The sequence below is a fragment of the Lipotes vexillifer genome, unplaced genomic scaffold (genome assembly GCF_000442215.2).
Source record: "Lipotes vexillifer unplaced genomic scaffold, Lipotes_vexillifer_v1.1 scaffold408, whole genome shotgun sequence".
In the NCBI taxonomy this organism is placed as follows: Eukaryota; Metazoa; Chordata; class Mammalia; order Artiodactyla; family Lipotidae; genus Lipotes; species Lipotes vexillifer.
The window spans coordinates 4,493,531-4,518,634 of NW_006787469.1; the positions used below are offsets into that span (position 1 = coordinate 4,493,531).

The following is a 25,104-nucleotide window of genomic DNA, read 5'->3' on the forward strand; positions in this document are numbered from 1 at the left end:
CCACCTTTAGGAAGGGGATTATACCGAAAAGAGAATATTAAGGGGTATTTGGCAGAACAGCTTTGCATTTTAATATTATAGACTCTAAATAGGTCTAAGTTGCTTAAGACATACAAGTCTTTTCTAGCTAGATAAATACTTTTGGAACCATGATTAATAAGATCTTGAAGTCTTTTGAGATAATGGTAACAAAAAGAACGAATATTCTTTGTCTTTCTTCTATAAAGGTTAAACAGATATTATGAAAGAACAAACAGATGCACAGGTGAACTCTGAATTTAAGGAAAGCGAAACTACTATTAGCATAAATATATTAAAATCTATATAGATGAAGGGAGTCAGGGAAGAGAAGTGGTTTCCTTATATTACCAAGCTAAGAGTTAAAAGAGAAAGGAAAAGATGTAAAGGAAAGATGGTTAATGAGAATGGATACTCTTCACATGAGTAAAAAATTTCCAAAATAAAATAATTAAGATATGAATAACAGAAGGAACAGGAACAGTACACATACACTTCCCAAGAAGAAAAATGTTATTAAAGCATAAGAGGAATTTTGGTATAGAAATTAATTAAGCTTGTGGGTTCTACAGCTTAGAATAGCTGGGTCCCATCTACTCTCCACCACTCATTACCCATCTGACTTGAGAATTAAATGAGGCAATACGTACAGAGAACTCAAATAGTGTCTGACAACAGAGTAGATCTTCAATACATACTAGTAGCAGTGGTGATTTTGGTCACAAGGTGATGCCACTAGACCATAACAGTACAGTTGCTATGAAAGCCTGAGAGGTCAGTATTTACTTTTTTGAGTATGGGAAGGGGAGGAGTTTGAATGATAAATAAAGGTACTCAGGACCTCAAAGAGCTTGTGAATAGATTCCGTGAAGCTTAAGTTAATTGATTCTAAAGACAGTGAAAACATAATCTCCAATGCTTTTCCTTCTTCTGAAAGAAATTCTAGGATATATTACAGAGAAAAAAAGTGGGGGAGGGGACACCACAGTCACTAAATAACTAAAACTTCTGAAGATATATTCCAAGTTATTTTGGGAAATATAGAGCAAATTACTGGACTGTTTGCCAGAAGAATTTAAAATAGACCAAGCCAAAAATGGGTATAAGTACATTTCTATTTCACTAATAACAACTAATAATTTGGGAGAGCAAAGTTAAAAATGTACTTTCAAACTACTATGTAACTTTATTTAGATGCTACTTTACAAGTAGATAATTACATGTTTACAAAAAGTATTATCTAAGATGTAGTGATAGGTGGTAACTAGACAAATTATTTTAGTAACTTTCTGAAATACCTTTGAATCAAGGAAAAAACATTTCATTTTTGAAATAAAAACTCCATATTCAATTTAAATTACTTGATAACCAAAATCAATAATTGGTATCTCAAATAGTTGCCTTGTATTATGAACTTTAAGTTTTCTGGATGACATAAAAACTAGTATCCTTTATAAAGGACACCAGTGCAGTCTATGAAATATGAAACTATACTGTTATCAAATAACACATTTTTACTAATTATCTAGTAATAAAAATTTGTGTTCAAAGCTGGATTCTGAGATGAATAAGATTTTAGAAAAAATTTTAAAAGTAACAGAAGAACAGTGGTAGTGTTTCTTCTCAAATAATAACAGTTCAGCGACCACAAAAGGAAGGGAGGGAGCCAATAGTTTAAAAATATGTCTATGTCATGAAAGAAAGACTGAGGAACTGCTCCAGATTAAAGGAGCATAAGGACACATGACAGCTAAACGCTACACGATCTTGTACTGAGAGAACAAAAATGTTGTAAGAACATTAGAACAGTTGGTGAAACTGGAATATGGACTAAAGTACTACATTTATGTTATATTTCCTAAATAGGATAATTATACTGTGACTACATAATCAAAACTGAAGGCAGAGCAAAGATTTAGAAAGTAATAAAGAGTACAGTGTGGGACTTCCCTGGTGGTCCAGTGGGTAAGACTCTGTGCTCCCAATGCAGGGGGCCCGGGTTCGATCCCTGGTTGGGGAACTAGATCCCACATGCATGCTGCAACTAAGAGTTCACATTCTGCAACTAAGAAGTCTGCATGCTGCAAGTAAGAGTCCACATGCCACAATGAAGGTCCAACACACCGCAAGTGAGACGCGGCGCAGACAAAATAAATAAATAATAAAATAAATATTAAAAAACGAAGAATACAATATAATGTAAGGTTTTATGACCTCAAATTTGAAAATCTAAGTGAAATAGCAATTTCCTAGAAAAATTATAACTTACCAAAACTGACTGAACATAGAAAACCATTAGAAACCTGTAACCATTAAAGAAACTGGATCAGTAGAAAATGATAGTGAAAGGCGACAAGATGAGGGAACAGGAGATGAGATACAAAACAGAGGAGGGAACTGTCACAATTAGGATACTGCTCTAACTCCTGGTGGCAAATTCTTAGGCACAGGCAATACGCCCCTGCTTCTTTACTTGGCTCTTTCCCAAGTCCCCACAGGCTGTCAGAACTCTGAATTGCTAGAATAAAACTAAATAAGCTTAAACAATTCTCTTCACCCTCAACTGGGTCTGCATAATTTGGAGAGGCGCCCGTACAATTCTGACGGAATCAATCTCAGTGATCTAAGAATTTAACAGCCATGAACCTTTATTAACTGACTTACACAGCAATATCGATGTAACAAAAAAACCATTTAGAAACACAAGAATATCCAAAAACATAATAATAGTTGTAGATCTTCAGCCTTTAAATTGAAGCAAACACACACACAAAAAGGATACATAAGATTTGAATAATTTAGTAAATAAGGTTAAACTTTATAAATTCAAACCTTTATATTAAAGTGAATTGAAGTCTTTCAAAAGGTTATGGATGTTGGAACAAGGAAGGATCTCAAATCAATAATTGAAGTTCCTACCTCAAGAAACTAGAAAAAGGAGAGCAAAATAAACCCAAAGCAAGATGAAGGAAGAAAATATCAAATAATAGAAATGAACAGAAATAGAAATTGAAAATAGATGGGGGGAAACTCAATGAAACAAAAAGCTGGTCTAAAAAAAAAGCAATAAAATTGATAAATCTCTAGTAAGACTGACAAATTAAAAATGAATACACAAATCACCAATTTTAGGAATGAGACAGGATATTGCTAAAGATCCCTGTAGCCTTTAAAACAGTACTTGAGATACTAAAAACAACTTTACACTCAAATTAGACAGCTTAGAAGAAACGGACCAATTCTTTGAAAATCACATTATTATCAAAACTCAACCAAGATAAAATAGATAAACCTAAATAGTTCTATAACCATTAGAGATGCTGATTTTGTAATTTAAAAGCTCTCAGAAAGAGATCACTCTTGGGAATTCCCTGGCAGTCCAGCGGTTAAGACGCCACACTTTCACTGCCAAGGGTCTGGGGTTTGATCCCTGGTCAGGGAACTAAGACTCCACAAGCTGCAGGGTGTGGCCAAAAAAGAGAAAAAAAAAAAGAGAGAGAGAGAGAGAGAGGGAGATCTCTACACTGAGATGGTTTCACTGGAGAATTCTACCAAAAATTTTCAGAGGAACTAACATCAATTTTACACAAACTCTTTCAGAAAACAGAAGAGGAGGGAATACTACCCAATTCATTTTATGAAGCCACCAATATCTTGATACCAACACCATACAAAGACAGTACCAAAAAAAGAGAAAACTACAGACCAGTATCTCTCATGAATTTAAACACAAAACTTCTCCAAAAATAGTAGCATATCAAACCCAACAATATACAAAAAGATTACACACCATGACCAAGTGGGACTTATTCCAGGAATACAAGGCTGGGTCAACATTAAAAAAATCAATCAGTGTAATCTATGATATCAACAAGCTAAAGATGTGATCGTATCAACTGACACAGAAAAAACCTTTGACAAATTCCAACACCCATTCATAATAAAAAGTTATCAGCAGCTCAATAAAAATCATCTATAGGGGGCTTCCCTGGTGGCGCAGTGCTTGGGAGTCCGCCTGCCGATGCAGGGGACGCGGGTTCGTGCCCCGTTTCGGGAGGATCCCACGTGCCGCGGAGCGGCTGGGCCCGTGAGCCATGGCCGCTGGGCCTGCGCGTCCGGAGCCTGTGCTCCGCAGATGGGAGGGGCCACAGCAGTGAGAGGCCCGCATAACGCAAGGAAAAAAAAAAAAAAAATGAGGGGTACGAAAAGATCCCACATGCTGCGAAGCAACTAAGCCTGTGTGCTACAACTACTGAGCCTGCGCTCTAGAGCCCACGAGCCACAACAACTGAAGCCCGCACACCTAGAGCCCATGCTCTGCAACAAGAGAAGCCACTGCAATGAAAAGCCTGCACACTGCAATGAAGAGTAGCCCCCGCTCGCCGCAACTAGAGAAAGCCTGCGCACAACAATGAAGACCCAAAGCAGTCAAAAAACAACAAAAAAATCATCTATAGAAAACTCTATAGCTAACATCATACTCAAGGGTGAAAGACTGAATATGCTTCCATTAAAATCTGAATGAGGCAAGGATGTCCACTATGACCATTCTTATTCAACACAGAACTTAAAGTTCTAGCCACTGCAATAAGGAAAAAACCAAGAAATAAAAGGTATACAGATTGAAAAGGAAGAAATAAAGCTGTTCATATTTGTAGATGACATGATTGTCTACATTAAAAAATCCCAGGGAATCTACCACAAAACCTCACAGTTCAGCAAGGTAACAGGATGCAAGATCAACACACGAAAATTAATTGAATTTCTATACACATACAATGAGCATGCACTAACCAAAATTATAAACACAATACTATCTACAATTGCTCCAAGAAAAATTAAACACTTAGGTATACCTGAACAAAACATATCTTTAGGATCTATACATTGAAAATTATAAAATGCTAATGAAAGAATTCAAAGACCTAAACTGGAGACATACCACATTCATGGACTGTAAGATTCAACACAGTAAATATGTCAATTCTCCCCAAACTGACCAACAGGTTTAATACAATTCTTGTCAAAATCCAGTAAAGATTTTTGTAGACATAGACAAGATCATTCTAAAATTTATATGGAAAGGCACAAACCCTAGAATAGCTGAAATAATATTGAAAAAGAAGAATAAAATGGGAGAAATCACTTTACCCACTATTTGGACTTAGAATACAGCTACAGTAAAACAGTATGTGATACCTTTGGTGGGATAGACAGAGCAATGGAACAAAATGGAGAACTACATAAAAATGCTTAACTGATTTTTTAAGACTACAAAAGTAATTTAATGAAATGACAACTTTTTCAACAAGTGGTTCTGGAAAAAATTGGACATTTGTAGGCAAAAGAACTGAACCTTGACCTAACTATCACACCTTATATAAAAATTATTTAAAATGGACCACAGACTTAAATATAAAATATAAAACTATAAAACAGGATAAATCTTCAGGACGCAGGATTAGGGAAATTGTTCATGAACTTGACACCTAAAATGTGATCCATTAAAGGAAAAACTGATAAAGTGAACTTCATCAATTTAAAACTCTGCTCTGCAAAATATCTCGTGAAGGTTAAAAAGACAATCTGTAGACTGGGAGAAAATATTTAGAAACCATATACCCTGAAAAGGACTAGTATCTAAAATTTTTTAAAAAAACCTTCAAAACTCAACAGCAAAACAACTAACAATCTAATGAGAAAACAGGAAAAGGACACAAACAGATATTTCACCAAAGAAGATACAAATAAGCACATAAAAAGATATTCAACTGTAGCCATTAGGGAAATGGAAATTAAAACTACAACGAGCTACCACTACACACCTATCAACACGACTAAAATAAAAAATACTGACTACACAAATGCAGGCAAGAATCCCTAGAAACTGGATTGCTCATACACTGCTGGTGGAAATTTAACATGGTACAGCCACCCAGGAAGAAAGTCTAGCAGTTTCTTATGAAACTCAGCATAAAACTATGATACAACCCAGCAACTGTACTCTTGGTCATCTATCCCAGAGAAAAGTCAGTACCCAGATCTAGGACTTCCAAGTCTCCAGAACTGTGAGAAAATAAATTTCTGCTGTTTAAATCAGCCAGTCTGCTATGTTTTGTTATGGCAGCCTGAGTAGACTGATACAAGAAGTCTAAATCATACCATCACAGTGTACACCTTAAACTTAAAAAAAAAAGAAGCCTAGTACACAGAAGGCTCTCAAACAGCTGTTGATTAATTAAAAGAATAATATCAATCAACCAATCAACTAAAAGCATGCTACATTCAGATTATAATTTAGTAAGGAAATATTTAGAAAACTATTAAGTAAGGTCAATAATTTGAGATCAAAGATTTTGGGCTTTAGCTATTAGGGAGGCTATTATCCATTATAATAGTTTAATGGCAATGTAATGGGAAGGTTGTGAAATATATCACAATCAGGTATAAAAGGGAAAGATGAAGCCAAGATAATCATGATGAACCTGACAGACTAGATCGACCAGTATAAATCAATAACTAAAGAATGAAATGTTAGTTCAAAACAACTGAATAATAAGTATTAAGCTGACATTTTCTAAAAAGAGGAAATAATAGCAACCAGGAAGGTAATATGGGTTACATTCTAAATCTTAATTTTCAGGAAACCGCTCACACACACACAAACACAGGAAACCGCTAACATCCCCCCCGCCACACACAGAGCTATTTTTTGCTCCAAAAGACAGAGAATAGAAATGCAGCAGGCAGGTTTTTTCCCCTTCAAGGAATATTAGTAGTATTAAAGAATGAACTATTTTAAAACTGCTGGGAGAAAGTCACAAAATTCATGGTTGTACAGAAAAGTAATTAATAGTATAATTTATTATCTTTTCAATGGATTGACCCTAAAATGAACAGGTTATTCTAAACTAGATGAATGTTATTAGTATTAGCATTTCTTTCAATTACAGTCCTTCACAGCAAAACTGGTTTGCCCAAGGTGCTTCCTCTAACTCAATTTTCCTATTTGTCCATCTGTGAGTTACCTGTGACAATAAAAGGGAAATTGTTTCTGCCATTATTATTTCCTCAGGACTAGCAAGCTGTATGTACACATTCTCTATTCCACATACAACTTGTAGTATACTATCTTTATAGTATTTAGTTAGTGTAAAAGAGGGGATAGCATTTCCCCAAGTTCAATGCATGCTTTTAGTGAATGATGAGTAACTCAGTAAGGAAACATCATGGAAGTGTTGTCTTTGGGAAACAGGTAGATAGATTCAAGGAAGTAAGGGTCAGATTATACGAGTTTATTGTGGTGAAAATAAGGAGATGAAATTGTATCTAGGAATTTTGGGGGAACTACTAAAGGAATATGAGACCCAAGCCTTAGAAAGTTCAGTATTGTAAGCAATATAAAAGTTAGAGAGAGGTGAAAACTGGGCCTAGAAAAAATATTCGAAACCTTATCTGCAATAATACAGACAAGACTGAAGAGGGGTCGAGATGAAAAGGATGAAACAGAATTAAGAATAAAGAAGACCTGATTGAATAAATGGATGAATCACTAATACCTAGGTTTATGACTATTTTTTTCTATCTATCTATCTACCTATTTATGACTGCGTTGGGTCTTCGTTGCTGTGCGCATGCTTTCTCTAGTTGTGGTGAGCGGGGGCTAGTCTTTGTTTCGGTGCACAGGCTTCTCATTGCAGTGGCTTCTCTTGTTGTGGAGCACGGGCTATAAGTGCGCAGGCTTCAGTAGCTGCGGCACACGGGCTTCAGTAGTTGTGGCTCACGGGCTCCAGAGTGGAAGTTCAGTAGTTGTGGCACATGGGCTTAGTTGCTCCATGGCATGTGGGATCTTCCGAGACCAGGGCTCAAGCCCACGTCCGCTGCAGTGGCAGGCAATCGGATTCTAACCCACTGTGCTACCAGGGAAGCCCTCTATTATTGATGCATACTTTGATATCATTCACCAAATCCATGAAAAGTCCAAGATCTTATACAGTGTAGCGTAAGAATTTAAGTAAGAATATAGACTTATCCTACTTTAAGAATGCTCAAGATTTAAAAATCTGAACATATAAACGAAAATATAAGGCCTTGTTCATTATAGAAATCTTTATTCAAATGTTACCTAGTCTTCTCAGTAAGGCCTCCCTTGGTTACTCTATGTAAAACTTTAACTAACCTCCCCACAAAAAATCCCCTAGGGCTTCCCTGGTGGCGCAGTGCTTGAGAGTCCGCCTGCCGATGCAGGAGACGCGGGTTCGTGCCCCGTTTCGGGAGGATCCCACATGCCGCGGAGCGGCTGGGCCCGTGAGCCATGGCCGCTGGGCCTGCGCGCCCGGAGCCTGTGCTCCGCAAATGGGAGAGGCCACGACAGTGAGAGGCCCGCATAACGCAAGAAAAAAAAAAAAAAAAAAGAAAGAAAAAATCCCCTACACTCCTTTCTCCCCAGCACTTAATACTTTCTAATATTATGTCTAGCATAATATTCATTTACTTATTTATTTACGGTAGTATTTCTCTGGCCCTCACCACAATGTATGTTCCCTTAGGAATGGGGATTTCTGTCTTTGTTCATTTACATATTCCCAGTGCCTAGAACAGCAAGTATCTAGCAAATAGTAGACGCTCAAAAAATATTTGTTGCATGAAAGACTCACCTTTACGTACTGAATTTTCCCTTTTAACAATGTGTATTCAACAAAGTTCCTTTAGTGTAAGGTAAGAGTAAAACTCAGCAACAGGGGCTTCCCTGGTGGCGAAGTGGTTAAGAATCCGCCTGCCAATGCAGGTGACACGGATTCAATCCCTGGTCCAGGAAGATCCCACATGCCACGGAGCAACTAAGCCCATGCGCCACAACTACTGAGCCCACATGCCACAACTACTGAAACCCGTGCGCCTAGAGCCCATGCTCCACAGCAAGAGAAACCACCACAATGAGAAGCCCATGCACTGCAACAAAGAGTAGCCTCCACTCGCCACAGCTAGAGAAAGCCCGTGCGCAGCAATGAAGATCCAATGCAGCCAAAAATAAATAAATAAAACAAATAAATTAAAAAAAAAAACAACTCAGCAACATATTTTCTACTGAAATATCAATGAAAGAGTGGTTTAAATGACTGACAAGAAAAATTCAGATTGGATTTAAAAAGAAAATAATAAAAGATACTAAATATAATAAAAGAATAATAATAAAATAAGAATAAAGATAATAAAATAAAAGAAGCCAGAAGGAATCTAGTGAAATGAGAAGCACAGATAATAGAGTAAGCATCAAATTGTACAGCAAGGGATGGGAAATATAATAGAAATGACAGGAAATTGTAAAACTCCTCAAATGGAAAAGTTCTGGTAACAACCAGATCCAGGAAAGTAGCCTGCTGAAATGAAGACCAGAAGGTCAGGCCATGCAAAGAAAAGTAGCCAAGAATGATGATGAGGCTCAGATGTGGAAAAGCTGGCATTTAGAAGGAATTGTTAAGATCAGTAGATGAAAATAAAAGCTAAAGGATGGTGTTCTGAATGGTACAGAGTATCAGGAAAAAAATGTCTATATGTGGGTTATATAGTAACATTCTGTGAGGGGAATAAGGAACAACAAAAATGCTGACACTACCTCTACTCCCACTCCCACTTATTTCCCAACTCTGTGATATTATGGTGAATAGGAAAACCAGTATCTTGAGAGACAGAGCTGCTGAGTCCTAAGGGGAATGTCAGTTAACAGAATTGGTTTTTTAGTAGAGGAAGAGTACTGTAGAAGGACTGATGTTTCACAATGGAGTAATTCACAGAGGCAGTGGGAAAGGCTAAGCAGAAAATTGTTCTGCACTTTATAAAGTTCAATCCAAGGCAGAAAGATATTTCCCTGGTCTTTTGGGGTTTCCCATGGTGGAAAGGAGGATGAGTCTCATTTTTAATAAAGCTACTGCTATGTTATCATCATTTTATTTTCTTCTTTAAAAACACTCGAATTTTGCTTTAGGCTCTAATAACTGTAAAGAAACTCCATTTTAGAAATGTATCTTTTTAAACAATAGAACTATTATCTCATAGGCATTTTAATTTTTATAAACCACTTTTATCCACAACCTAATTACTTATTAATCCAAAACAATTCCTTAATCTCTTTGGCAACTTCCTAAACTTGATATCTCCTGCTTTTTCCTTTCTTCATTTCAATTATTATACTTATTATAAACTCTAAGTTTATAATGATAGCTATAAGTTTGCTTTGACATTGAACAGTGCCTTTTTCTATTTTCCACAGAACATCTTAAGTACAGAGGTTGTGGTTGTAAGTCTTACTGTATCCTTCTATGTAGCCCACTCGATTTTTGTCATCTCTTAGCACACAATATGCTTTAAAAAGCGCAATAACATTAATTGGTAAATTTACAGTATTTTATTGTCCTACAATAAAAGCTTAAGAATGGCTAATTTAGATCCCCACAGTTATTAAAAACTTTGTTTAGTAGTAAATATTTTAGCAAAAATTTAATATCATTATTGAAAGTTTATTCAGGTACTTATAAAGACTTTAAAAGTGTATTATAGTTCAGTATTTTAGATTTTCCTATCACATACAATTCAACTAAAAATGATCGAATAATTTAACATATACATATGGTAAGCTGATAAAATGTTTGCCTATAAAATAGCAATGTCACACCAATAGAGAAGAGCCACTACAGAAAAATGAATGCAAAAGAGAAAGTTTCTATCATGGGGATCTGAAGCTCTATAGTAAAGATTATCTATACAAATTAACAGTTAAGTTTTAGTTAGCATTTAAAAAAATGTGATCCAAGATAACACTAATTTATATTAAAGAATTAAAGGGAGAAATCAAAGCTATAAAGATTTAGAAGGAAATGGAGGATACAACTCATACGTTATCAAGAAAAGGGGTTCTGAGAAGCTATCCTTGTCAAAGACCATTCCATACATCCCTAAGTATCTGGGAGAAAGTACTTTCATTATCTTGGGCTACAACACCAAAGCCTGGTGTTTTTTCAATTTCTCCTGAATTATCAATAAAGTATGAAAGCCAGTTACATAAAGCAGTGCTTTCCAACTTATTTCTCAGGCATACTCAGAAAAATAACAATTATAAGGCAACCAGAAAAGAGAAGGAGCCTAGTGGTTAAGAGGCAAAGAGACTTGGAGGCTCCAGCCACTTTTACCTATTCATGGCACACAGCTTGGGAAGCTCTAATTTAGATTAGCAACTTGGGAAATAAACTCTACCTTTGTAAGTATCACAGAAACAAGCAAGTTATAGGTAAGCATCATAGGAAACAATTTCAGGTCACTCTGAATGAATGAATGAATGAATACTGAGCAAATTATACAAAATACCACCTTCTTGAAAAATCCTCATCAGCCTGCTCTTGATTTGTGCTCCCTTTCTTATCAAAAAAAAAAAAGAAAAAAAAAAGAAAAAAGAAAAAAGGAGTGAAATATAACCCTCTGGGAAGTGTAACAAGACATTTTTAGTACGAGTACTTGTAAATCTAAGACTGGAAAAATCTTCTACTAAATGCTTCGTTCACTCTTCAGAAAAGCCATCTTTCATCTTCACTACTGTAACTAGTATTTTGACTATTATAAGCCCTCTTTAAAATATTATCTAGGGCTTCCCTGGTGGCGCAGTGGTTGAGGGTCCGCCTGCCGATGCAGGGGACACGGGTTCGTGGCCCAGTTCGGGAGGATCCCACGTGCCGCGGAGTGGCTGGGCCCGTGAGCCGTGGCCGCTGGGCCTGTGCGTCCGGAGCCTGTGCTCCGCAGCGGGAGAGGCCACAACAGTGAGAGGCCCGCGGACCGCCAAAAAAAAAAAAAAAAAAAAAAAAAAAAATTATCTAGTATTTCTTTATTAGCTACACAAGTGGCTATAGGTACCTCATTTACTAATTATCTATTCTTAAAGGACACAAGTTTTTTCCTGAGGTATGAGGGGTAGGTATCTCACTTCATTTCTAGAATTCATCCAAGGTAGAGGACTCTAAGATGTGACCCCCAGACAAAATGGGTAGAGAACACAGTTTGTAGCACTATCTTTTACATGATTAACTATTAAATAGGAACAATATTAAAGTTCAGTTTACTCATCAAGAAGGATATTAAAGAAAACTATCATTAACTTTGTATTATAGATTCAACAGTCACAGTGTACACCTTTTTTATATTACTAGAACCCAGAAAAATAGATTAAAATAAAGCCAATCAATAAAAATATCTATAGAAATGGACATTAATGACCCCCAAATGCAGTGATAATGTAAAAGAATAATACTTCAATTCTGTAATTGCTTCAGAAGTATCTTAGAAGTGTATTATGCAGCAGAAGGGGCCACTTAATCTGCTTATTTCAATGTCACTGTCCCATTTGTCTTGAGACTTCACAAGACTGCTATTTTCAATTTATGGCCATGCATTATTGCCTCTGCCTTTGATCATACAATTCCCCATAACCTAAAATGCTTTATTATAACTATTCCCTACAAGAATTAAGACAATCCTCCAATTGAAAGTAATGTTTCCTTTATGTCTACACTGAGATATATTTATCATTCCTGTTTCACAAATAACAAGCTTCCTCAAGGAGAAATGGTTAAGTGAAAAAACCGTTTTGATTCCTAGGTCAGTGCTTCTATCAAAAGAACCTATTTTCTTGTTAGTCTATTATGATTCTACACCTTTAGGATTAAGTTAAGGGCTCTTTTTTATGTCCCACACTAGGAAATAAGTTTGTATTATGTCCAAATCCCAGGCTTACTCTCTCTAAGCTTATGTCAAAGCCACTCTCTGAGCAACCACCTAAAACATTAATCTGAGCTTATCTCTGACCAGCCTCACTCCTAGTGATGCAGATTTGGTTCCTTATTTAATTTTCCTCAAGTAAACTGTCCATGCTCATCAATATAGCCAATAGAGTAGTCCCTTGGTATCCACAGGGGATTGGTTCCAGGACCCGCCCCCCAGCCCCCACTGATACTAAAATCTGCAGATGCTCAAGTCCTTATATAAAATGGCATAGTATTTGCATGTAACCCACACATCCTCCCTCCCACATACTTTAAGTCATCTCTAAATTATTTATAATACCTAATACAAAGTAAATGCTATGTAAATAGTTGGCAGCACAAGGAGAATTCAGGTTTTGCTTTTTGGAACTTTCTGTAATTTCTTTTCCAAATATTTTCCGTCTGTGGTTGGTTGAATCCAGAGATGTGAAACCCATGGATACGTAGGGTCGACTGTGTTCTGTTTCACTCTGATATTTTTTTTCCCTCTTTTTCACATCTAGGTCATCTTTTCCTTGTTCTTATGCTTTTTCTAGCAAGCTTTTTTTTCTCCCTTTCTCCACCTTTGACTTCTTTCTTCTCTTTTTCCATCTTTACTATTAAAAAATGCCTTAGATTGTCACTATTTTACTCAGTTTCTAAAATCTACAACTTCTTCTCCAACACTCCCCAATTATCAACAGCTCAGACAAAAAGCACTACACACCAGGACGGGTCACCATAGGCTCTCTCTTGGAAGTCTACAAGCCATATTTTAAATAAGCATCAGTATATGCGAGCCACCATGTTATCCAAGGCCAGAACCACATTTAAATATTTAAACTTTTAGAGATGACATGTTAAATTTATCATATATACTTCTGACTTCAAATGGGGTATCCTAGTCCTAAAACCACATTCTGGTTAATTGAGATACACAGTAGTAAATCCTAAACTCACAAAAAATTAGAGTTAGAAGGCTTTCAAGACGATTTAGGAAAATTCTCCAGTTAACTGAGACAGAAACTGGAGCACAGACAAGTTAGGCAACTTTTAAAATTACGGAAATAATTCAATAGTAAAAAATATCCAGAAACCAAGAACCAAAATTAAAAGTAGTATAAAATGTTCATGTATAAAAGAATTATTCAACACTTAAAACACATTTTCAATAGAAATAATACTACAGATGCTGAATGAGCTCACAAACTAATCCACAGATACATAGTTAAAGGGAATAACAGTTATGTTCAAGAGTCTTGGAAATTTTGGGCACTTTATTCTCTTTTTACTTCAAGTTGTATGCTCTCTGCTTAATGCAGAAATGACATTAACATTACTCAGCTTTTTAGATATGATTTTTTTTTGGCTCACAAATGAAATAAAAGAGAAAGAGCTTTCTACACTAATTAAGAGAGAGTAGACATCTAACATTATCAAAGGTTAGATTCAAATTTTTAAATATACGAATGTAAGAAAATACTTGTCTGGGTGGAAGATAGTAGAGTTAAAACCTAGGATGGCCACCAGGTAGTCATATGATGAGCCTAGATTGATAGGGGATGAAGAGAAACAATCTGAGAACACAAGAGTCTAGGATAGGGGCCAGCAAAATGTTTCTATAAGGGGCCAGATATTTACAGTCTCTGTTGCAACTACTCAACTCTGTCATTGCAGTGTGAAAGCAGCCAGAGACAAAATGTAAACAGATCAGCTTGGCTATGTTCCAATAAAACTTTACTTATGGACATAGAAATTTCAATTTCATATAATTTTCATGTTCATAAAATTATTACTCTTTGATTTTTTCCAGTCATTTAAAAATGTAAAAACCATTCTTAACTCATGGGCTGTACAAACACACATGACAAGCCTGGATGTGGCCTGTGGACTATAGTGCCAACCTCCAGTCTAGGCAACAGTGGGGAGAAGGGGAAGATGGTGCACCTGGGTTAATAACTAGGGGGACTATTCATGAATGTTCTTGCATTAAACCTAACAGAAAAGCAGCTCCCCTCTAACACATGCACATTAACGTCAGTCCCAGCTGCAAAGAAACAGGCATATTTTGCTGTCTTGAACTTTAAAAGAGCTACAGAAACAATCATTGATCCTGGACAAAAATAATTTTCATAAATAATAGTATACTAATCATAATTTTAAACAGAAAATTCATTCTATAGAATTTTAAAATTATAGCAATAGATGCATTATTACCATTTTGTCCCTGAGTCGCTCTCCACGGATAAAAAAGTCAGCACAGCCATTCTCTTCCTGGTGAGGGACTTTGAAGACAGTGACGCAGCTTAGTCCACTCCCTCCAAGTGGTAACCATCCACCACTTGAGTCATCCCGGGTCATCACCACAGCTCGCACTCGTGCATAACTATTACTAAAATAGATGCAAAGATTAGAAGTTAGCTTTTCCATAAACAAAAAACAGCCAAGGTGTCAGTCTTGCTTGAGAAACCAAAGACCACATCAATTAACGTGTAGTAACTAAAGTGTTCACTACTTCCATGACAGTCCACAGACAGTAACCTAATTGAAAAAGATCAAAAACCACAGAGTAACTGACTTAAAGGCTAACTTATTTTGAAGACCAATCTCACAATAAAAGACTACAGATCTCTTATTTCAATTCATCATTTGAGTAGTTCAAGCACATCTGATTGCCATGGAACATGTAACAAAGGATCCCAGAGACAAATACGGTCAAACTACAGTCTGCCATCACAGTTATCTAATATATGTCCACCTCCTACAATATAATCAGGACAAATTACTGCTGTATCTTAGCACATTTAATTGTGACATCTGTATGTTTCTAACATTTTTGAAATATAAGTAAAATGCTGAAACAAACATGCTTATTAGCTCAGACACATTTTTGATTATTTCTAACACCTGGGAATCTAAATCACAAATATATATAAACATGTTTTATTTTAGTAAGTTATCAAATAAACTGGTCTTTCATGCCCTCTTTTTGGCAGACTATTCTTAAGAGAGACCATATTCTATTTAGAATCATTTCCCAGTATTAGCCACAATAATTTTTTACATAAAATCTAAGTAATGTTTCATATACTAATGTTCTAGATAACTGACATCTCAGCATTTTAGTTGTAAAACTTTTAATATAATAATTATTAATGAAATCCTTTCTAAAAGTGGTATACCTTGCTGACTTCTTAGAAAATTACACTGAATATAACTTAAACATGTCTTGGTTATTACTACTATCAACTGAGGTTCAATGTAACAATTATGTGCTACTTAGTGTCTCTGCACGTTCTAAGTGTTAGGTTGCCAGTTGTCATTTCTGTTGTCAGAGTGCTTGTGTGAGATCTGCCCCTTGCTTTTTTTCTACTTTACTCTACACATAATAAGGCATATTGATATTAAATATAAAGTTCAACAAATTCTGACAAATTACACATCTGTACAGCCAACATGATAATCAAGATACAGAACTCCAGAAAATTCCCTGAAGCCTCCCTCCCATCAAACAGGTAACCTAGGTAACACTGCTATCCCCGGTTTCTAATATATACATTAGTTTTGCCTGTTATGGGCCTTCACATAGATGGAATCAAATAGAATCACAATTTGTACCCTTTTTGTCTCACTTCTTTCACTCATTACGCTGTTGTATTAGTACTTCATTCTTTTTTACCACTAAGTAGAGTCCTCTCACTGAATAAATATATCACAATTCATTTATTCTTTCTTATGTTGATGGGCATTTGAAATGTTCCTAGCTGTTGGCTATTATGAATAAAGCTGTTATAAACATTCTTGTATAAGTCTTTTGTAGACGTATGTTTTCATTTCTCTTTAATAATTACCTAGGAATGGAATTGATGAGTCATAGGGTAGTAGGTTTAACTATATAAGAAACTAACAAACTGTTTTCCAAAGTGATTGGACCATTATACATTCCCATCAACAATGTATGATAGTTTCAGTTGCTCCTCATTTGTGCCAACACTTGTTGCTTTCAGTTTTTTAAACTTTACTCATTGTAGTAAGTATATAAGTGGTAACCCATTGCGATTTTTATATCCATTTTCCATGATGGATGCATGATGTTGTGCATTTTTTTCCTATGCTGATTGGTCACATTTATATGCCTTCTTTTTAAGTCTTTTTTTTCTTTTTTTCTCTGCCATACCATGTGGCACACGGGATCTTAGTTCCCCAACCAGGGATCAAACCCATGCTCCCTGCAATGGAAGTGCAGAGTCTTAACCACTGTACCGCCAGGGAAGTCCCAGTCTTTTATTTTTTATTGTGCTGTCTTTTATTATTGATTTTTAGAAGTTCTTCATATAGTCTCGACACAAGTCTTCTGCCAGAGAGTTGTATACTTTTAAAGCTGCACTGTGTTGCTGGTAAGGAGTCTAAAGTCAAACTTTATTAGGTTGGATCCTAGCTCAGCAATGTACCTACATGTCCTTGAGAAAGTTACAATACCTACCTTTAATAAACGTAAACAATGCCTGACACATAAACACTATATAAGTGTTATTATAAGTTAATTATTACTACAACAAAGAATTTAAAATTGAAGTAGTTGTCATACTGGTAATTCAAAGCCAGGGAGGAGCTGGGAAAAAATAAAATTTACAAGGTCAAACAAAATCCTCTATTACTAGGGTCAAAGTAATTCTTTGTATAGAAATTCTCAAAGTCTTTAGATTTACAGACGACTATTCTGTCTAAGCTTTTTATTATTCAGTTGTTTAGAGGCTCTGATTCTTGCCTGGGGCCAATTCTTACTAATCTTCAGTTCAGAGAACTGACCAGAGGAGTTATGGGTGCATAAAAACTGGGCTGAGGTAGGTATCAAATTGGAATCCTCCTTCTGGGAGGAGCTGGAACAAGTACCTCTACTATAAATAAACATGACATGCATCCCAAGAAGCTGGAGAAGATTACAGTGGAAACCATCTTGGAGGGATAGAAGTAATAGTAAATGAAGGTTATTTGGTTTATTAAGAGTTTAAGTCTAAGTATATACCAGAAACATGGCACATAACTTAGACATATTAGGCTCAGATTAAATATGTGTGAATTGAACTCATGCATGTAAAGCTCAGCACATTGGAAGTTCAGTGAAGTTACAAAGTCATTAAGGTAGAACTTTGGTCAAAACTAAAATTCAAGTTCCCCATAATTATTTAAGTGTTTATTTTACTCTAGGATCCTGACTCTTCCTTCTCACCTAATTATGTAGTAAATTAGAAAATTTAAGAATTTTATACTAGATTCTATAAGACTGGGGAGACCCAAGGAGTAAAATAACCCCATTTAGAAGCTCAGTGTATATTTTAACTTCAGAGTGCAGCAGCAGTTTTCCTCTTCAGAGCATATGGACTCTTATTTTATCATCTTTGAATATTACTAATTCTCACTTACAATTTGTATAATGCATCTTAGGCATATTTTGTATTTTTAAAATATAAAACTGTGCTTAAGCAAGAGTATTAGAAAATACACGAAAACCCTAGTAATTTTAAAAGTTATTTTATGATGGTGATATTAGAATATTTTCCCTTCATTTTTCAGTTTCTCCAAAAATTATTTTATAATTAATATTTATAAATTAAAAGTAATTTAAATAAATTAAAAACTTACATTTTAACTATATCTTGGCTTTACTCAAAATACTGTAGAAATTTTAGAATGTTACTTTTAACAGTGCAGGAATATGTTTTAAACAAAAGTATCCCTAACGTAATTCTCCTCACCACTCCAATTTCTCTTTTTCTGTTTTATGAAAGTACCACCTAGAAGAGATGTGTTGCCCTTTTAGGAAAATTGAATAAAATAAAGATTTCCTTACTGGAAGAATAAGGTTGCCTGATTCGTTGTTCACCTTAATACAACAAAAGAGGTTTTAAAGCTGGCCAATAATTTATATAAACTGTTTTTTGAAACTCGTGTTTTCAACCATACCAAATATATAACTGCTTCCCTTAACTATTCAAGTCGATCCTTTAAACTTTAAGGTATTCTAGAAGCTTATGTAAATAAATTTGTACTCCCTATACCACAGCCTTCATTAGTTTAGAATTTAGTAACTCAGCTTTCAACTTTAAGCTCTAAGACTAGAATACTTAACACAAAAATTTTCAAGTTGTTTAATGTGGGGTTTTTTTGTTTTTGAAAGACCTTCCTTCCTGCCAAGGTTAAACTTTTCACCTGTGCTTTTAATCTCATAACCTCCTTGCCTTCAAATGTCTTCTTTCCCCAAATAAAAACAGTAACTCTTGTCTAAAAACATGCAACCACTCCCAAAGACATTAGTGGCAGCTCTTATAAACTTTGTTATACTCTGCTTTGTAGCATTATTAAAATCTGTAATTATAATCCCCTACTTAGATAAAAATGACTTAAGAGCAAGGAACGAAATCATAGTCTCCTACTTAAAATAACAACAAATGTTTTTTCCTGATCATGTGGACAATAGATGCCCATTCTAGGAAATGTGGAAAATAAATAAAAATAGTATTTGCCATCATGGAATTAAAATTTAAGAATCTGTAGGATTTTTTACTCTCTCTGGGTATCATGTTTGCAATCTATTAGTCTCTGAGACAACAGCTATGTAAAATGACAATGTACTCTTATTGTCAAAAACTCAGCATTTCATTCTTCGTCTTCTTTAAAATAGCTGAAAGGCACTTGTTCCCAGTAATTTATCTAAAAAGTCGAAGAGGATGTGGAGAAAAGGGAACCCTTGTATACTGTTGGTAGGGATGTAAACTGGTGCAGCCACGATGGAACACAGTATGGAGGTTCCTCAAAAAACTAAACATAGAACTACCATATAATCCAGCAATTCCACTACTGGGTATATACCTGGAAAAAATGAAAACACTTATCCGAAAAGATACATGCAGCCCAATGTTCATAGCAGCACTATTTACAATAGCCAAGACACAGAAGCAACCCAAGTGTGCCTGTCAACATATGACTGGATTAAGAAGATGTAGTATATATACAGTGTGTGTCTATATATAGAGAGAAGAAAGAAGAACAGAGAGAAAAGGGAAGAAAAACAAAGGAAAGGTATTTTAGATGCTACTAAAACTGTGATTAAAGCACAGTTACCTACCTCCTATGAAGAAAATACATATATGGCTAAAAACTTACATTTGAACACAATTCTGGATATTTACACTCCTCTCCAAGAGGTTCACAAACCTGAGATTAAGAACATTTAATCCCTAGGGCAAAGTTGCTCTGCAATAGGTTTTTAGGTCCTATAATTTACAGATTTATCAAGAATGATAGGTCCTTACAAATGTGTTATCTGAATGCTGGTTAAGAAGAGTTACATCACATTCTCTTAAGTAGACCACAAAATTATACTTCCAACTGAATGAAATATGTTAAGTAATATTCAGAAAATGAAAATGAAACCAAAATAAGAGCAATTAAAGTAGAAAAGAGAGGCAGAAGAGGAGGTCAGAATCAGAGAGTTGAAAATGCTACACTACTTGGCTTTGAAGATGGAAGAAGGGTCGTGAGACAAGAATACGGGCTTCTAGAAGCCGGAAAAGGCAGGGAAATGAATTTTTCCCTAGATTTCCCAGAAAGAATGCAGCTCTACGAATAACTTGATTTTAGCCCATTGAGATCCATTTGGACTTCTGACCTTCAGACTACAATATAATAAATTTGTATTATTTTAAGCCACTAAGTTTGTAGTGATTTGTTACAGTAGCAACAGGAAACAATACAAAAGATGAGGGAAAAACCTTCTTGAGGATATGAAAGCAATCCATATACAGGAGGTAAAGATAACTATTTTCCATTTCTAACTACAACTGTACCAAAACAAAATAGCCCAAAATACCCTCAAAGAACAACAACAAAAAAGAGAAGATACTTAGAATTCCTTAAGATTTGTTCAGTACAATGAGAATTTATGATATTTTCCCACAGAGGGATATTTACAGTGACAAAACATCCTATGTTCTCTACAGTATATTTTAAGCAAACATTACCATCCAAAATATTAAACATTATTACAGAGACTGGGTATAAAAAAAGGAAGCATTTAATAGAAGTAATTTATGATATAGCACCTCACAGTGTAAGTACTTACTTGCTTTCTAAGCTATAAAGAAGCAGATGATATTTAGAAGATAGCCACATTAGGACTATTCACTTATCCAGTAAGCATTTATTTATATGCTTCACACATAAACAAGATTTAAAAGTTATGGTTCTTCCCTATAGAAGCTCATAAGTTACTGGGCAAAGATATATTAACACAAATTGGGAGTACGGGAGAGGAAATGACTAATATTCATATTTGATGTGGATTTTGAACAGCAGTATATCAGGTAGAAAAAGGCAAAGGACACTCCATGCAGGGAGCACGACACAAGTATGTCATGTTTAAGGACGAATATTAAGTTCAAAAGAAGATGGCAGGCATAAGCAGAAGAAGGGTAAGAAATGAAATAATACTTAACTTACTGGACCTTACTGTATCAAGCCTTGCACACCATGAACAAAGTTAGTACTCTAAATTAGCACAATAAAGAGACCAAAGGGTGACAAAAGCAAGGGAGTAGAATACTCTGATTTGTGTTTTAACAAAACTTTACTGCATCAACCCCAATGAGATGGGTTATTTCTTCATTTTACAGATATGGAAAGTAAGGAATTAGTTTAATTAGAAAGATAAAGGTCTTGAAATACTCCTTCTGTATTGGCAACTTTTTTTTTTGGCTGAGTTGGGTCTTCATTGCTGCGTGTGGGCTTTCTCTAGTTGTGGCGAGCAGGGGCTACTCTTTGTTGCACTGCACAGGCTTCTCATTGCGGTGGATTCTCTTGTTGCGGAGCACGGGCTCTAGGCACGCAGGCTTCAGTAGTTGCAGCATGCGGCCTCAGTAGTTGCAGCACACAGGCTTCAGCAGTTGTGTCACTGGGCTCAGTAGTTGTGGCTCACTGGCTCTAGAGTGCAGGTTCAGTAGTTGCAGCGCACGGGCTTAGTTGCTCCGCGGCATGTGGGATCTTCCCAGACCAGGGCTCGAACCCATGTCCCCTGCATTGGCAGGCAGATTCTTAACCACTGTGCCACCAGGGAAGTCCCTGTACTGGCAACTTTTAAAACTATAACACTTACTATTTTCCATGCAGCAATCATCAATCTAAAGTACCACATGGCAGTTAATAACATTGTGTTTAGTAGCAAGTCAGATTTCCTAGATTCCAAAGGCAGTTGAATCATTTAAAAGTTAAAATCTTGAGCAAATTAAACTCTCTGTACCCTCATTTTCCTGATTTGTAAAATGGGGATAATAACTGCATCTACTGCAGGGTTTGAGAACTAAATGAGGAAATTATGCAAAGTGCTTAGCATTGTACCTGGCTCACAGTTAGGTACTCAATAAATGTTACCACTATATGGACTTGATATAATAAACTAACTCTATGATGTTACAATATCTGCATTCTGAAATGGCCTAAATTCGCCTCATTCTGTATTTATGATAGTTTTATAGAACAAACTGAGGAGACAGCCCCCCATCAGAACTTGTTACTTTTAGTAAAAATTTTTAACCACAGCTAAGTATCAGCATCAGTTATCAAAATATTCCACAAACTGCTTACATGATGGAAACATTTACATCTAACCAAGTCATAGGCATCTGGGAAGTCTCCCACAAGAATGAAAACATAAAACTAAAATCTGAAGAAGAAAGAGGTATTCACAAAATATTCCTTTAAAATCAACCATTCTAGGTTCTGCTAAACAGTATCATCAACCCGCCAAAGTAGTTTAAAATTTTAACACTTAGTATGTCCCTGCCTTCTGGCATGACTACTGTCCATGTCTTAGTATGTCCCCCAACTCCTTGACTACCAGCGCCGATCTTATGAAGTTTTCTAGTCTATGTCAGAAGAGCTGATATAAATAAAAGTATTCAGTCAGTAAGAGATGAGAATGTAGAAGACAGGGAACCAACATTAACACTAGAGTTCATAATGAGATAAAAACGTTAGAATAAAATATGGTAAGTTTTAGAATAATCTTGTAGTAGAATACGCTTAAGATCCAGAGGCCATTAAAAAAATAAAAAGATAAATTCAACTATACAAAACACATTCCTGCATAGTAAAAAAAAAAAAACCCATAAAGTTAAAAAAAAAAGGTAAATTGAGAAAAAATGCACAGCAATATGTATTAGCCTTCTATTGCTGCTATAACAAATTACTGAAAACTTAGTGGCATAAAACAACACAAATTTATACAGTTCTATGAGTTGGAAGTCCAAAGGGCTTCACAAGGCTAACATCAAGGTGCTGGCACTGTTGCATTCCTTTTAGGAGGCAGTCAAAGAGAATGGGTTTCCTTGTCTTTTCCAAATCCTACAAGTCATCCACATTCCCTAGTTTGTGGCCTCCTTCCATCTTCAAAGCCAGGAATATTTTTTTCTCTCTGACACTTCTGCTATAGTCACATCTCTCTCTGACTGCAGTCCCACAGTCAGAAAAGGTTCTCCAATTTTAAGGATTTGTGTGATTCAATTGGGCCCATCCAGATAATCCAGGATAATCACCCCATATCAAAGCTCATAACCTTTATCACCTCTGCAAAGTTCTAACATATTCACAGGTTCTGAGGATGAGGGCAAGGACATCTTTGAGGTATGGGTGTTTGGGGGAGGAGGATCAACACACTGTTCTAACAGAAAACAAGCACAGTATTTCCTTAAAAATAACTTTAAAAACAATAAGAAAAAAAATCAACAACCCAGAATAAAATAGGCAAAGTTCATGAACAAAATTCACAGAAGAAAAATATAGGTGCCATGAAATACATAAATCAAAAACCCCTAACTTTATTCAAAATAAGAGGACTGCAAATTAAAGACCATTATTCATTTATCAGATTGGCAAATACCAAGAAATTAGTTAACACAGAAGTTGGTGAGGAGTACGGAAGTATGTTTGGAAGGTTATTTGGAAATATCTATCAAAACTTAAGATGTACATATTTTGTGACTCAGCAAATGCTACTTCTACCCATTTTCTTTTACATGTATGAAATTAAACCTTTATAAGCAAAGTTTAAAGAAAAATGTTGTTTTTAACAGAAAAAAAGGATGAAAGCAACCTAAAGAAGACTCAATAGGAAACTAGTAAAATTATGGAACACCTATTCAATGCAATATTATGTAGCCATGATAAAAATAAGGAAGCTTTTTACATTGTCAAAGTAAGCTGATCTCTAAGTTCTATTAAGTTTTTTTTTAAAGGTACGTATGTATGTTTAGTATGCAACCATTTGTGGCAAAAAACACATTCACACATATGCTTGAATATGAATAGAATCTTTACATAATAAAACTGGTAACTGTTTCTCTAGCAAGGGGAAATGAGACAGAGGTACAAGGGTAATTTTCCTTTCATTAAATAACCTTTTATATTTTTTGAATTTTGTACCATGTGTATGTATTACCCATTCAAAAATACATTTACCGAACTCTTATACATACACACACACTCCCTGAAGGGCTATGATCTCAAAACAGTATTTGTCCTACAGGAGCTAGCACTTGCCATTAACAGTACAATGATGACTATTTTGCAGAATGCAGATTGATCTGAACAGCCTTGTTCCCCTCCCTGATGTCAAAAGCTGCTACACCCTGCACCCCTCCCATCAACCTGAGAGAGGCAATAACTCTGCTCTGTTTCCACCTGTTTACAATTTATAGTTCTCTCCAGTCATACACACACACCTGTTCAAACATAAGGACTGGCATCCCAGCTCTCTCCACATACTTCTAAGAACATCCCACAAATCATATCATATGCGTGTATTCCTTTGAAAGATGCTGGGCTCATTTTACTACACTTAAAGTAGTTGCTCTGTACAAGGGCAGAAAGCAAATAAGGTCTTACCTGAAGAAAGCTGGATATTCTCATATTGGATATACAAAAAATAGGCATGTCCTAAGAGAGGAAATATAAACTCCGAAGGTGGACAGTCAGGAGAAAGGATTCCAGAGTCCTCTCACACCTTAGAACAAGGTTTCAAGAAGGAAAAGTATGCTTGAGGGGTTCCTGGGTGGTAGGAGAAAAATGATTTCTACCCTTTGAAAGCAGACATGTTTAGCAGAGAGGTATTCCTACAGATGCCAAGGTGAACATGGACCATCTCTAAATTATAACAATTATCTAGTTTTATTTATTACTCTCCAGAAAGTCTTTCCTGATGCCTATCACTGGGCTAGATATCTTTTGTAAATGCTTCCATCATGTAAAG

The 25,104-nt window shown here is 35.7% G+C and overlaps 1 protein-coding gene across 1 annotated transcript in view; it reads right to left on the reverse strand.

Annotated features, from left to right (window-relative positions):
- Positions 1-25,104, reverse strand: part of SPRED1 (sprouty related EVH1 domain containing 1) — a 125,312-nt gene that overhangs the window by 61,027 nt on the left and 39,181 nt on the right. The window contains exon 2 of the mRNA XM_007460195.1: positions 15,021-15,195. Within this exon, the coding sequence (XP_007460257.1) occupies positions 15,021-15,195 (175 nt within the window). The remainder of the gene's footprint in view (positions 1-15,020; positions 15,196-25,104) is intronic.